The 14426-nt window shown below is 40.4% G+C and overlaps 2 protein-coding genes across 2 annotated transcripts in view; one reads left to right on the forward strand and one right to left on the reverse strand.

Moving 5' to 3' along the window:
* The window catches only part of LOC134651902 (protein FAM135A), a 148906-nt gene that overhangs the window by 101206 nt on the left and 33274 nt on the right, over nt 1–14426 (forward strand). The gene's annotated exons all lie outside the window — the stretch shown is intronic.
* Nucleotides 1952–13822, reverse strand: LOC134651938 (dynein regulatory complex subunit 3-like). The gene is made up of 9 exons (XM_063507060.1): nt 13649–13822; nt 10269–10636; nt 9226–9398; nt 8354–8563; nt 7480–7620; nt 6477–6678; nt 5360–5545; nt 3808–3947; nt 1952–2134 (listed from the first exon to the last, which is right to left on the reverse strand). Exons 1-9 carry the CDS (start codon nt 13764–13766, stop codon nt 1990–1992), a joined length of 1683 nt encoding a protein of 560 aa, XP_063363130.1. The 5' UTR covers nt 13767–13822; the 3' UTR covers nt 1952–1989.

The following is a 14426-nucleotide window of genomic DNA, read 5'->3' on the forward strand; positions in this document are numbered from 1 at the left end:
TGGCGCCATCATAGCTTGCGCCTTTTCTATGAGATTTGGCTTAAAGGGCTGGCATCCAGGGCATTAATAAACAAAAATTTGGCACAATTCTAGGGATCGACAGGGCAAACTATGATGGCGCCATCTGCTAAATACTTTGACCGGCCAACCCCATTACACAAGACGAGGTGTACTAAAAAATAAAGGGACCGTGCGTGTTGTCAGGTCTGCCACCTAGTGGTATAAATCGAATGCCTTTAAATTTGAAATTGACACTTCACGCCAATAAGCAAGTGCTGCCCTCTACACGCACACTCCCGGTATGAGCTAGAACTTACCTAATACTTATGTTTGCCGAACCGCGTTCACCGATAGGCACAGTAACAGTGGACCGACTCCTTTGATGTTTGCGTAAATGCCGACACCTCACAAGAACACAGTCACAGACTTTTACACAACTGCCCAAGACTTACACTTGACTTACTATAAGACACGCTAGCCCTGTAAGAGTGTAAGTAGTACCACAGAATAAATAATAGTACTAAGTACAGAAGACTCACTCTCTAACAAAACGCGTCTGTTACGATCAGCACAGATATGGCCGCTAGGTGGCGACAGCTCCACGCGCGGCTTATGGCTTTCCCCAAAATTGGGGCTTTACTTTCTGTAGCAAAGCGACGTAATCGCGGAGTGAGACACGCCTGGTAGTACCGAGCTACTAACAATGGCGATGTATACCGACCCACCCCTCACACCCCGCACGTTTGCCCATTGCCCTGTCTACACGGCTTCCTCGAATGACAGTAAATTGTTTTATAGAATATGTAACTAAAAGTGCATGATAACTGATAAGATATAGACAAGAAAAGACATATCTTAATGATAACATAACCTCTAGCCGCCCGGAGACCTATAAAAAGGTCTCCTACTGTTCCATTCTAATTTGAACTTTGTTTTGACAAAATAAAATTTCATTTTGCTTGGCAAAGGTTTGGCGGCTAGAGGATATAACATCTCAGGCATACTAAAGAAACATCAATAGTACCTAATAAATAATCATAAAGATTTTGATCTAATTTTATTATAGTCAGGAGATATTTTTTAAGCCGCGGTCCTGGGTTCGAATCCTAGTAAGGGCATTTATTTGTGTGATTAACACAGATATTTGTTCCCGAGTCTTGGGTGTTTTCTATGTATTTAAGTATTTGTATATTATATATATCGTTGTCCGAGTACCCACAACTAAACACAAGCCTTCTTGAGCTTACTGTGGGACTTAAGTAGTCAATCTGTGTAAGAATGTCCTATAATATTTATTTATTATTATTATTTATAAATATCGAAAAACGCTACTAGAATATCACCAGCATATCGGCACATGTCAACTTCATCGGCGGTCCCGCTAGTCGATGTCGCCGACGATGGGGGTATCGCTGTGTTGACGCTACAGCGAGCGCCGGTCAACAGCCTCAATCTAGAACTACTGCAAGTAGGGAATGCAAATCGGTTATTTTCGGTAATTTTTTGTGTGGAAATAATCGGTTATTAACCGAAACCGCGGTTATTTCCATACAAAAAATAACCGATTTGCATTCCCTAACTGCAAGCTATCAGCAAGGCGCTCGGTGATGTGGCCAAGAACAAACCTAAAGGCATGATTTTGTTTCTGTAAGTTTGTTTACTTTTTATTTTGCGCTAATATAAGTGACTGGAATCCGATAGCGAAATCTGGCAAGCCACGTCGTCAGTACAAAAATGTAAGCGCGAAATGTCGAGCTCGAACTTTGTTCGATTTTTGAAATTCATGTTTTTCTACTGACAAATTGACCATAGACAACGTACAGAAATGGCGCCAAAGTGAAGCTTTTTTATTCGGAAAATTTTCGGCTGGTGTGGACATCACGGAGATGTACAACCCTAACTTAAAAAGACTCCAAAAGTTCAGTACAGTATTATAATTGTGGTTATTAAAATATACATGTTTAATAATAAAAATATATTGTATATAAGTTAAAATTCATCTCCTAACAACGCTGCAGTCTCCGGATCGACGTTTTCTATAAGCTGCATCTGCATATCGGTCCACTCCTCTCTTTGGTTGTCTATATAATAGTTTATTTCGAGAATCCGGTCTCTATTGCGTTTCACTTCATTGCTGTAAGAGATAAGCGGTATTTTGTTTAAAAAACCGGCCAAGTGCGAGTCGGACTCGCGCACGGAGGGTTCCGCACCATCAACAAAAAATAGAGCAAAACAAGCAAAAAACGGTCACCCATCCAAGTACTGACGACGCCCCCGCCCGACGTTGCTTAACTTCGCTCAAAAATCACGTTTGTTGTATGGGAGCCCCACTTAAATCTTTATTTTATTCTGTTTTTAGTATTTGTTGTTACAGCGGCAACAGAAATACATCTGTGAAAATTTCAACTGTCTAGCTATCACGGTTCGTGAGATACAGCCTGGTGACAGACGGACGGACGGACGGACGGACGGACGGACTGACGGACTGACGGACGGACGGACAGCGGAGTCTTAGTAATAGGGTCCCGTTTTTACCCTTTGGGTACGGAACCCTAAAAAGAACTTTAAAAATTTTGTATCTGATTTACGTTTAAACTGTGAGGGTATGTATTTTGTGCAAAGGGTCCCCTGGGCGCTAAGGGTCAGAGGATATCGCAAGTATAATTGATTAATTCATGTATGTACCTACATCTACCTACTTATCTATCATATACATATTGGCACATATTGGTCGCAATAGCATTGTCCACGCGCTTACATGCTAGCCTTGTAAGTGAAATAGCTCATTGCCTCATCATTTTTCTTTGCCAACTTTGAGGTCTAAATACATAAGTTGAACAGACAAGGACAGTTATTAGCTGCAGTCATTTCTTTTATTTAATTATTAACCAACTTTACATTGACGGAAGCGCTGGTGGCCTAGCGGTAAGAGCGTGCGACTTGCAATCCGGAGGTCGCGGGTTCAAACCCCGGCTCGAACCAATGAGTTTTTCGAAACTTACGTACGAAATATCATTTGATATTTACCAGTCGCTTTTCGGTGAAGGAAAACATCGTGAGGAAACCGGACTAATCCCAATAAGGGCCTAGTTGACCCTCTGGGTTGGAAGGTCAGATGGCAGTCGCTTTCGTAAAAACTAGTGCCCACGCCAATTCCTGGGATTAGATGCCAAGCGGACCCCAGGCTCCCATGAGCCGTGGCAAAATGCCGGGACAACGCGAGGAAGATGAGTTGTCGGCGTAGATATTGACTCTAGATAGTGGGCTGCTGTGGCTAAGAAATTCGGTTCTGTTTGTGATCATAATGTCAAGAGTGGGATTATGAAAAATAATGTTATTAATATGGTTAAGTGCGACATATAGAGGAATAGTGACTAGTGTTATTGTGCTGATCTTGGGAATTGGGCGTTTTTTTTTAAAGTTGTCCCCTATACTTTTTTTTCATATTTGGGATTTTTTATGTTATTTCTACTCAGAATCACGAGCTCTTTCTATCCTAATAGGAGAAAAAAAGTGTCCCAAAATTTCCATACATTTTTCGATCTTTCCATTCCGCGACCGCCATACAAGGTCTATGAAAAATGGTGACGGAATGGAAATAAAAACCTTAGGACACTTTTTTTCTCCTATTAGGATAGAAAGAGCTCGTGATTCTGAGTAGAAATAACATAAAAAATCCCAAATTTAAAAAAAAGTGTAGGGGACAACTTTAAAAAAAAAACGCCCAATTACGAACAGGGGTGAAATGCGAGGTCTGAGAGTAGTTCTAACAAATGGTGATGGTAGTAGTCTAGAGTAGAATCATACTCATTGGTCCCTTGAACGAGCTCGTCCCGCCACGCATTGGCGCGAGTCATCAGGCGGTCTTCACGATCATCTATAAAACGACTGTGGTTGTCTGCGGATTGAGCCACTAGGTTCATCATCGCGTCTCTGTCCATCATTATCTGAAAATGTTTCGCTAGAGAATACACTCAACTTGTCTAATTTTTTCAAAAAATATATCAATGGCGCTTACAGATCTTTTGTGATCAACAGTACCAGATAATTCGTGGTAAGTATTATACATTTATCGCATAGTTTAGTCCGAATAGCAGCAGACCTAACAAAAGACGAAGCTGAGTTGTCTTTATCGATCGGATTAAGCGTACCACGACATACACCCTCATAGAACAAAACAAAAAAACCGGCCAAGTGCGAGTCGGACTCGCGCACGGAGGGTTCCGCACCATCAACAAAAAACAAGCAAAAAAACGGTCACCCATCCAAGTACTGACCCCGCCCGACGTTGCTTAACTTCGGTCAAAAATCACGTTTGTTGTATGGGAGCCCCACTTAAATCTTTATTTTATTCTGTTTTTAGTATTTGTTGTTATAGCGGCAACAAAAATACATCATCAGTGAAAATTTCAACTGTCTAGCTATCACGGTTCGTGAGATACAGCCTGGTGACAGACGGACGGACGGACAGCGGAGTCTTAGTAATAGGGTCCCGTTTTCACCCTTTGGGTACGGAACCCTAAAAACTAACTTCTTATTCCCAAATAAGATTCTGCTGAATTATTTTGTACCTAACTCATTCTACTTGCCACCAAGAATTGCAAAAAATATCCAGGAATTTTGTAATGATATCCATAATAATGACATTGTTGACTAATAGACTGTTGACTCCTTAGTATATTACTTCTTAGTATAAGGCCTGAGTGGACGCTCGAGTTGGGCGTGCAGCGGGGCGGGGCGTGCGGTGTGCATGTTAAACAAATGCAAGCGTATAGTAGCGGCCTTAGTGCACGCTGCTCAAATTACTCCTGACCCCGACCACAGAATAACTAATAGTACTACCGTACAGAAAATTCACTCCTTCACAAAAGTCAGGTTTAGGTATAAAATTACACCTATATCGCCGCCTGCAAGCAAAATTGAAACTTATAACCGCGCAAGAACCGTGAATCTCCTTTGCGCGCCGCAGTTTTATGAGTTATGACCGAGCTGCGAGTGTCGGCACGAGGTAATCACTTGACAAGTTTTTATACCTATACCCACTGATTTATTGTTTTTAAGATAAATATGTAGGAATTACAAACGTTGATTATGTAAACATATTTTTTTTATTCGAAGATAGCATGTCTGGTTCTCGCGGAAGTAAGTTTCGAAGCCATTGTGTATTTTCAATTTTGCGCGAGCGCCACGTGACACGACTATCGTGCGCGCCGAGCGGCAGCCCACTGCTATACGCCTCTCCGATGGGCGCGCCGGCCAAATGTACCTAAACTGCGGAGTGACACCCCCCTGCCCCGACGCCACGCTGCACGTCCCGCCGAACGCTCCGCTTCGAGCGTCTACTCACACTTAAACTTACCTCAAACAAATCTGGCGGAGCGTCGCCCAACAGCACCTTGTTCCCCAGCAGCTTGGAGAGCGACTCGAACTGCCTCATGGACCAAACGCCCTCGATCTCGCGCCACGCACCGAAAGCATTTCGAGATACTTCCAGCAGCTTCGTGACCTTCTCTGTCATGTTTACGGAGAATTGCGTTCGTGACTCCTGACATAGATAAAAAAATACATAGAGTGCTCACTCCATACATCAGTTTTAGTACCAAAAAGACTATTAGCATCTAGCATCGAGTAGAGGAACTATCAGTTTCAACTTATGCTGTTGAGATAAGACTTTCCGGTCGGTGCTACATCTATTGTCAAGTAGCAGTACTGATAGTTCCGCTACTCGATGCTAGATGTAGACACTGAAATTAATAGTCTGAACTGATGTATGAAGTGAGCACTCTATGTATTTTTTTCTCTATGCTCCTGAGAAGATACAATTTAGGTACCTACCTAAGTTAAGAATAAAGGTATGGATAAAGATGTGATTGACCTCAGTCCAATATTCAGTTTCAGCAATCAAACATTTAACTTTCGTGTTTACCTATTGGAATATGTCCCAAAGGTTGTCTGGAAGAGATCGCTCTTAAGCGAGAAGACCGCCTGTTGTTACCTCTATTGTCTTTGTTTATGTTACTGTACATTTATTGTAAACTACGAGTTTGGTGAGGTATATGTTTCTTTTCTTATAGCCAACAAATAAAACGCTACATGTTTAATCTATATGGATGTAAACATAGTGGTAATTTTTTTTTACCTTTTGGACGCCAATGACCGATATATCCGCACCGTAGGTTCAACACCAAAGACCGATTAATCGGTCACAGACCACAGAGCAACATAGACCTACGTGCATATGCATAAAGTTCAATTTCAGTTTTGACACTTCGGTGACGTGGCGTCAGCGTGACAGCTTTTGTGTTTGACACGGCGTCGAAAAGGTTAAAGTACCTCCCCTACGGCTACACATAAACGTGGATGATTTTGGGTTTTCGCCTAGTTTATGACGCGGAGTATGGTGACAGTGACACGGGCATAAAGTAAGAGTTATCGTAAAAGCCAATCGTTATATTATAACTCGTACAAAAACTTACCTCACACTGTTCATACAGCTGCATCTCAATAGTCATAAGGGACTTCCACAGCTCATACAGCACATCATTAAAGGTTTCACTCAAATCCATGACCCTTGGCTCTAGTTCGTCGATGGTTGCCTCCTTAGCGGTGTACTTGTCTATGATTTCCTGCATTTGTCCTGTCAAATTGTCCTTCTTTTTTTGGTATTCTGCGATGACACTGTAAGAGAAGGGTAAAGTAGATAGTGGTTGAGGTTGAGTAGCGTGATTCGGCGTACGTGCTCGTAGAACTCGCCTTTAAAATTCCTAGCAAATATGTAAGGAAGGTAAGGGACGATATTCATCTGAAGAACGATTGAACAAGAATAACATGATTATCATAACCCACCATGAACAGCTAATAAAAGACGCATCTGTGGGGTAACCGCGAACATCCAAAGATTCCATCTTTTAGATATCCCTCTCGATTAGAGGAGAGATGGACAATATGTTATGTGATGGACAATGTGTTGTCTAACATGAACTCATATTGTCCATCTCTCCTGTAATATAGAGATCGATGTTCTACTTTCCCCCTCAGAACCCGCAATTAAGACCTCCCATAAGATACTGGGAGAGAAATTGGTTAAGGTTCAAGTATTGTGAACGTATATTGCTGATGTAGGTAATAATGATAAATGGTTGGATGGATCGGATTCAATTAATGAAGATCTTGAGTAGGTTAGGTACCATGTCTCTGAAACCGTCAACGTCAAACAGGGTAAAGTGGTAATAAGAAAAGGAAGGCAGGCCATCAGATGGGAATAATAATTGCCGAGAGAGAGAGAGAGAGAGAGAGAGCTTACTCCTTGGTCCTCGCAACGCTGTCAGCCAGCGCGTTGTCTGCGATCGGATTTAATTAATGAAGATCTTGAGTACCATATGTCTCTGAAGCCATCAACGTCAAACAGGGTAAAGTGGAAGGAAGAAAAGGAAGGCAGGGGAATAGTAACTGCGAGAGAGAGAGAGAGAGAGAGCTTACTTCTTGGTCCTCGCAACGCTGTCAGCCAGCGCGTTGTCTACCAGCTCCCTGAATAGTCTGATTTCATGCTGACGATCGTTGTAAGCTTCCTGAGCGAACTCCACCAGACCTGCCATTGTTTCCACGTATTGCTCCTTATACCTTGAAATCATTATGTGTAATATGATTAATTGATTATTATGTGTAAAATGATTATATAATACAACACTTAGGATGTAATGACGTTTTGTCAGTATCCACTTATAGTCAGTTTTTCTTTTAGATTAGAAGTTTTATACCTCAAAGCTGAGCAACTATATACTGAATTATAGTATCGTTTTACATATTGATATTACTTATTGTACCGCGATACATTTCGAAAGAAAAATTACCTACTTCTTTTGAGTAAAATTCTAATCTTTAAAAAAGAAACGGGGTATAAAAATCAGTAGGTACCTAATCATAAATATCTCTTACTTAGACTTCCATAAATACTTATCTACTTAATTATGGAAATATATTCCTTCTATTATATACCTACTAATAGTAGGGATCTATCAGCCACATGAGTCCGTTGTTGGAGGTCCTACCTTCTACCATACCTAGGATCTAATAGGGTAGAGCGAGTGGAGCGGCCGCTCTAGGCGCCGGATTGGCAAGGGGGGCGCCAAAAAGACACGAGGGGGGGGGGGGGGGGGAGTGGAAAATACGCTTGAAAACTTCAACGAAGGGTACCAAAACCCGATTACGCTCTACCCTGATCAAGGGCTCGGGCCGGCACTTAGGCCTACACTATCGATCGCCACAAAGAACCATTACCGTTACCGCGGCATCTTGCGGAGGACTGCCCTGCCAAGCGATTTCCTGTCCGCGATGTTTCACTTTGCTTACTTACTCTTCAAAGAATATCAGCAGCTCGCCTCCCACTTTGAGCAGGAGCGACCCATCGGGATCCTTCGCAAACATGGATTCCATTAACTCAGGCCCAGCCAAGTACTCCACAAAGGACATGGCGTAGAATTCTACTCGGGCGTCGTACTCTTCTCGTGCAATACGCTCTTTTTCGGCCTTTTCATCCTGGTCTTCGAGTTTTCGAAGAAATCCCCTGGAAGTGTAAGTGTAAGGCCTGAGTGGACGCTCGAGTTGGGCGTGCAGCGGGGCGGGGCGTGCGGCGTGCATGTTAAACAAATGCAAACGTATAGGAGCGGCCTTAGTGCTCGCTGCTCAAATCACTTGTGAGCCCGACGCCACGCTGCACGCCCCGCCGAACGCTCCGCTTCGAGTGTCCACTGATGCCTTACACTTAGTTTAACCATACGTTGCGCACCGTATAGGGGGGCCACACAAATAACAACACTTTACGTATTTTATTTATCATTTGCTACATTAGTCGCTGTACCTATGGCTGAAACGCGTTGCTGACTTGTTAAAAAACTGTAAGGATTTGCTTTATAAAATGCAGTTAGGTAAGTTTGTGATACACTTACCTAAGTAGGCTACTCGCTACCCACCTCACTGAAAGCATTAGAGCATTTAGCCGCGATAGCTGCCGCCGCTGCCGGTTTGAATCAGGCCTCCGCCACTGGAGGGCTTGGTCGCTTTTTCTTTACTATATTAAGATCTATTTCATTTATAACTTATGAATACATACTTAAAAACACAAATCAAAATAGGTATTTGATTAAAAAAAAAATGATTTGTTCCCAAAGTGAAATCTTTTATCAACTGTTATAAAAGATTTCACTTTGGGAACAAATCATTTTTTACCTGAAAAACGCAGCTCCTTTCTCTCTCTCCTCCTCCGTAACAGTCGTGTAGTCTATATATGTGACTCGCACCAATGCCGACCTGAGGAACTCATAGGTCATGGGGTCGTCGCAACACGGGTTACCTTTGAAGCTCACTGCGCGCAGGAAACGGAACTGGCGGAGGTACGCCATCTGCAGTTTTTAGGATTTGTGATTTAAGGACTCTACAGATGTCGCCTCAGACCTAAAATAGCTGAGACAGGCGGGTGCCGGGAAAGGCAGAGGCGACGGATTTTTACCAAATATATCTAAGGCTGGGGATGCAGTAGGTACTTTGTTATGACTAAGCGCCTCTTGCACCATTCCATTAACCCGGGGTTAACCGGTTAAACCTGGAGTAACCATGGTTACCAGTACAATTTGACATTAGGTTAACGGTGAGAGTGGGAGTGGGATGGTGCAAGTGGCGCTAAGTCGATTTTGCTTTGCATGAATGCTGTTTTTTGTTAATTCAATTTCTCTAAGCAACCTTTTGGAAGGTCAAAAATGAAATAAATGTAAAAGGGATAAGTTGACTGTAAGTTTCTTACTTTGTGCTTGTTTGTAATTAAATACAACAATATCGTGCAGGTACTGGTGAAACTCTGGTAGGAAGCGCTGGTGGCCTAGCGGTAAGAGCGTGCGACTTTCAATCCGAAGGTCGCGGATTCAAGTTCAAACCCCGGCTCGTACCAATGAGTTTTTTGGAACTTATGTACGAAATATCATTTGATATTTGCCAGTTGCTTTTTGGTGAAGAAAAACATCGTGCGGAAACCGGACTAATCCCAATAAGGCCTAGTTTCCCCTCTGGGTTGGAAGGTCAGATGGCAGTCGCTTTCGTAAAAACTAGAGCCTACGTCAGTTCTTGGAATTAGTTGTCAAGCGGACCCCAGGCTCCCGTGAGCCGTGGTAAAATGCCGGGATAACGCGAGGAAGAAGGAATATCGTGCAGGTATTAGGTACTGTACTGTAGGTACCTATGTAGGTACTTGTACATCTGTTAGATAATTAAGTAAGTACCTCTTTGTAGTCCTCAATCAAATTATCGCCAATACTAAACACAAGCAGTTTCTCCAGCTTTTCCAAATTCTCCAATTTCCTTATTCTATTATGGAAAAGTGTCAACACCTCGATGTTAACGAGTTCCTCCATGTTTTCGATCTTCTCGATAAAATTAAAGGACAAATCTAATTCATTGAGACCAGTTAACCGTTCCAAGTTTTCAATTTTCTCGATACAATTATGTGCCAAAGTGAGTTTTCTGAGGGACGTGAGCATCCAGAGATGGTCGATGCGGAGAATATTCTGGAATTCTAACCGAACAATAGGAGCTTCGTCAAGGTGGACACCTTGCTCGGCGAATAAACGGCCAGCTTCTTCTTTAGGCCCTGTGTCACAAATATGGAAGCGATGAATAAAATTTTTGCGTTTAAAAAAAATCGTGTAGGTAGGTACCTAACCTGCAATAGTTCTCACTATCTCTTTCTTACGGAATAGTTTATCCCATCAAAAACAATACATGTAAAAAGGTGCAAGTCTCGCAACGCTTTGACTACAAAAAAGTTTTGAGATGTAATGTGAAACCAAGTCGGTTATTTTAAAAAGTTTAAGTTAAAACCGTATCAATAAGATATCTTTAACCCTTAAATTGGCATTGTGCATCACCGTGTACGTTAGTTAATAAAAAATCCTGTCATATATATATCGAATTTTCTAAGCTTTTATTATCAGAAACTACTTAATAATGATGTTATGAATAGTACTAAAATATGTGATATGACAAAAATTTTAAATTTACGTCACTATCAAAGAATCTGATCAAAGCGGCGACGCTCGCCAGTACCTCTTATAAGTTTTATTAAATTTTAACAACTTTTCTGTATGCAAGTTATGATTATTATGTTTTGTGTTTTATAAGAAAATAGTAAACTATATGAATAATTGGTCATTTTGTGTGCATAAGGCATAATAATAAAGATAATCACTGGTAAATAGGAATGTACACCACAGTTACCGTTGACAAGTTTGTAAAGATGTACTTACATTCAACCACGGTAACCACCGTGTACGTTGCCAACTACACGGTAAATAAACATAGGTAACCACGGTGTACATTACCAACTTATCTGTACTTAACTTTTGTTTTGAAACTCACGATTTTGCGTGTCCTTGTTTATTTAAAATATTTTTAAGCAGTATGCTTTCCTTTCTTTGTCTGTAGTACTTAACACTGTGTAGATCACATAAGATTTTGGCTTTAATTCCCGTAAAAAATGTATGTTCTGATGATGAATCTGACGGAATCCGATGAGGAGCCTACACGCAATACACAATTCTATTCTGATGATAGCGGGTCTCTATTGTTTCCCAAAAAAAATTAAGTCATAATGTATTGTTTGTCCGCATTTTCGTTAGTCATAATTTGTTTGGTTCAGACACGCGTTACTTTTCAGGATTGCTATAAAACAAACCTAATATAACCTATCTAAAGGATAACCTTACGAAAGTCCTGAAAAATTAACGATTTAAGTTTTATGACTAAGTAATGAAAATATGACAAACAATACACTATAACTTAAAACTTTATGTGAAACAAAAGGACCCCCGATAAATAATTTAATCAAGCACGAATTAATTCTGAAAGCACGTTGATTGTCTTTCGACCATATTAGAGGAAGTTCTACATTCTCCATCTACAGTTATTTATGATGCCTTGCCCACATTAAGCCCTGTACAATCCGTAGCCATGCCATCTACCAACACTTGAACACTCATCGCCATTAACTAGGTACTAGGGTAACAAGAGCTTCATATAAACACGTGAAATGTACCAGCCTGGAAAAAAAAACAGAATTAGATACAGCTTTAGGTTACCTACTTTTAGAACTTCCGGTTTGAGCTATTCAAAGGACATTGTAAAGCGACGAAGATTGGTAACCGATGAAATGAAAGTTGAGAAACTGTGCCATAACAAAAAAAATACAAAAGGTTGTGAAATAGAGTCCTACAGACAGTCTTTGGTTTAACAACTTGGGGCATTTTCCTGAGAGTGGACCGAAAAATCTATGCTGCAGATACTGCAAGGAGGGAAAGACGAAATTTTATTGCATCAAATGCAATATGCTCCATTGTTTCATCGTCGGAGAAACAAAAAAACTAAATTGCTTTTGAGAGTTCCACACTAAATTATATTTTTTCATAATAATTTACGTTAATGTTTATATAATATTTTACTGGCTTCTTGGCAGCAGTAACCAGCGTGTACATACAAGAATGTTACTTTCCTTGTTATAAAGTTGGCAACGTGCATAGTGATGTACATAGATTTTCTGAAAAACTAACAATACTGGATTTTTTTAAACATTTTTCTGTAGACCCCCAGACGGTATTAAATAAAGGTATGATACTATATTACTTGTTTTTACAAATTTTTACTCTTGCCAATTTAAGGGTTAATTTGAAATACGTATAATGACAAAAGGATCATCGTCACCTATTAAAAATAATTCTAATTGAACATAACGCTAGCGCTAATTGCAGTTTGAGCATTACACATATTTACGAGTACGGTACGAGTAAAGCATTATGTGCGATTGCCAAGTCATTATATGTATTACAAATTAAAGATATCTTATTGATACGGTTTTAACACCCCCTGGCACTGATTAAAATAACCGACTTGGTTTCACATTACATCTCAAAACTTTTTTGTAGTAAAAGCGTTGCGAGACTTGCACCTTTTTACATGTAATGTTTTTGCTGGGATCTCATATCTTTTTGTAGGCAGTCCTTCTTTTCGGGTACTCATACCCATACTATGTATACACAAATCATAACTAAACATATCTTCATTCATACTCACATCGTACATCGTAGTGTACCTTTACTTTACCTACTATTTGTAGGAACTGCAATAGTAACTTTGTAATATCATATATTTATATGGGATTACAAACTTACTTATGCAGTTCTTAGAACTTTAAAACGTGACTGATATTGCAATATTTTTAGGTTTTCCCTTTATGTGGCCATTAAACCCTAACTCTGTACCAAATTTCAGCTCTCTGAGTTTATGGGAAGTACTAGTTCTACTCTGATGATCATGAGTGAGTGAATGAATGAGTGTCATAAATGCGAAACTTTGCTTTCGCTTAACTTCGGAACTAAATGACCTACAGACTTGAAATTTTGGATTTTAAGTATGTGATTATAGCTTACTGGATGACGAAAATTTTTGCGTTCTGGTCTTATCCAGAGGTTCTCAAATAGGGTCCTGAAAATGCGGCGAAATGGTTCCAGTAAAGGATGGTACGGCAGTGTTTGCTTCGCGCTCGACTTGGCGGGGGCACTGCCGTGCCCCCAGATTTATCCACTTATTACAAGTCTACAAGGGATTTTACCATATTCCAAAATGCAGCGCGTTATCATGGCATTATCAATAACGCCAGGTTCAATGGCAGGGTGGATAATTAGACTGTTCAAAGACTTTTTCTCTGTCTTTTTCTTCTCCTCTTCCATTTTGTTAATCGAAACTGTGCCTATAAATTGTTAAAACATTAAAACTTGATCATTTCACTTCACTCTTGACAAGCAATGAAATGTGGAAGTTTATTTACGTTACAACCACGGGTTGCCAAGAAACGCGTAGTACTTGTGAAAATGTTGAAAAAGTTTTAAGTTTTTTAGATGTACTTATTGTAGATTGTATTCAATATTCTTTGATACTAAAAATAAATAAATATAATAAACATTACATTGCTATTGAAATAAATGACAAACTTAAAAATGAGAAAGAAACAAAAAGATTATAATTAGGAATAATAACGCCTCCATCGCACTTTATCTTCGAATATTGCCGCCATTCTTCTTCTTTATTACGTTTTGTTCTTGCAGTGTTTAATCAAATTTATAATAGCCACAACGCACGGCACCACGACCTTGGTGCGCCGCACCCATAAGTGAGAGCGAGAAAGAGATATATCTTATGGGTTCGGCGCACCGTGACATTGGTGCGGTGCGGTAGTGTGTTAGAGGATTAAACGGTCGATATTGCTTGATATTATATACTTGGTCAAGCAGATCTTGTCAGTAGAAAAAGGCGGCAAATGAAAAATATAGGCGCGAAGGGATATCGTCCCATAGAAAATTTGAATTTCGCGCCTTTTTTTACTGACAAGA

This window comes from Cydia amplana, chromosome 11 (assembly GCF_948474715.1).
Source record: "Cydia amplana chromosome 11, ilCydAmpl1.1, whole genome shotgun sequence".
Taxonomy (NCBI): Eukaryota; Metazoa; Arthropoda; class Insecta; order Lepidoptera; family Tortricidae; genus Cydia; species Cydia amplana.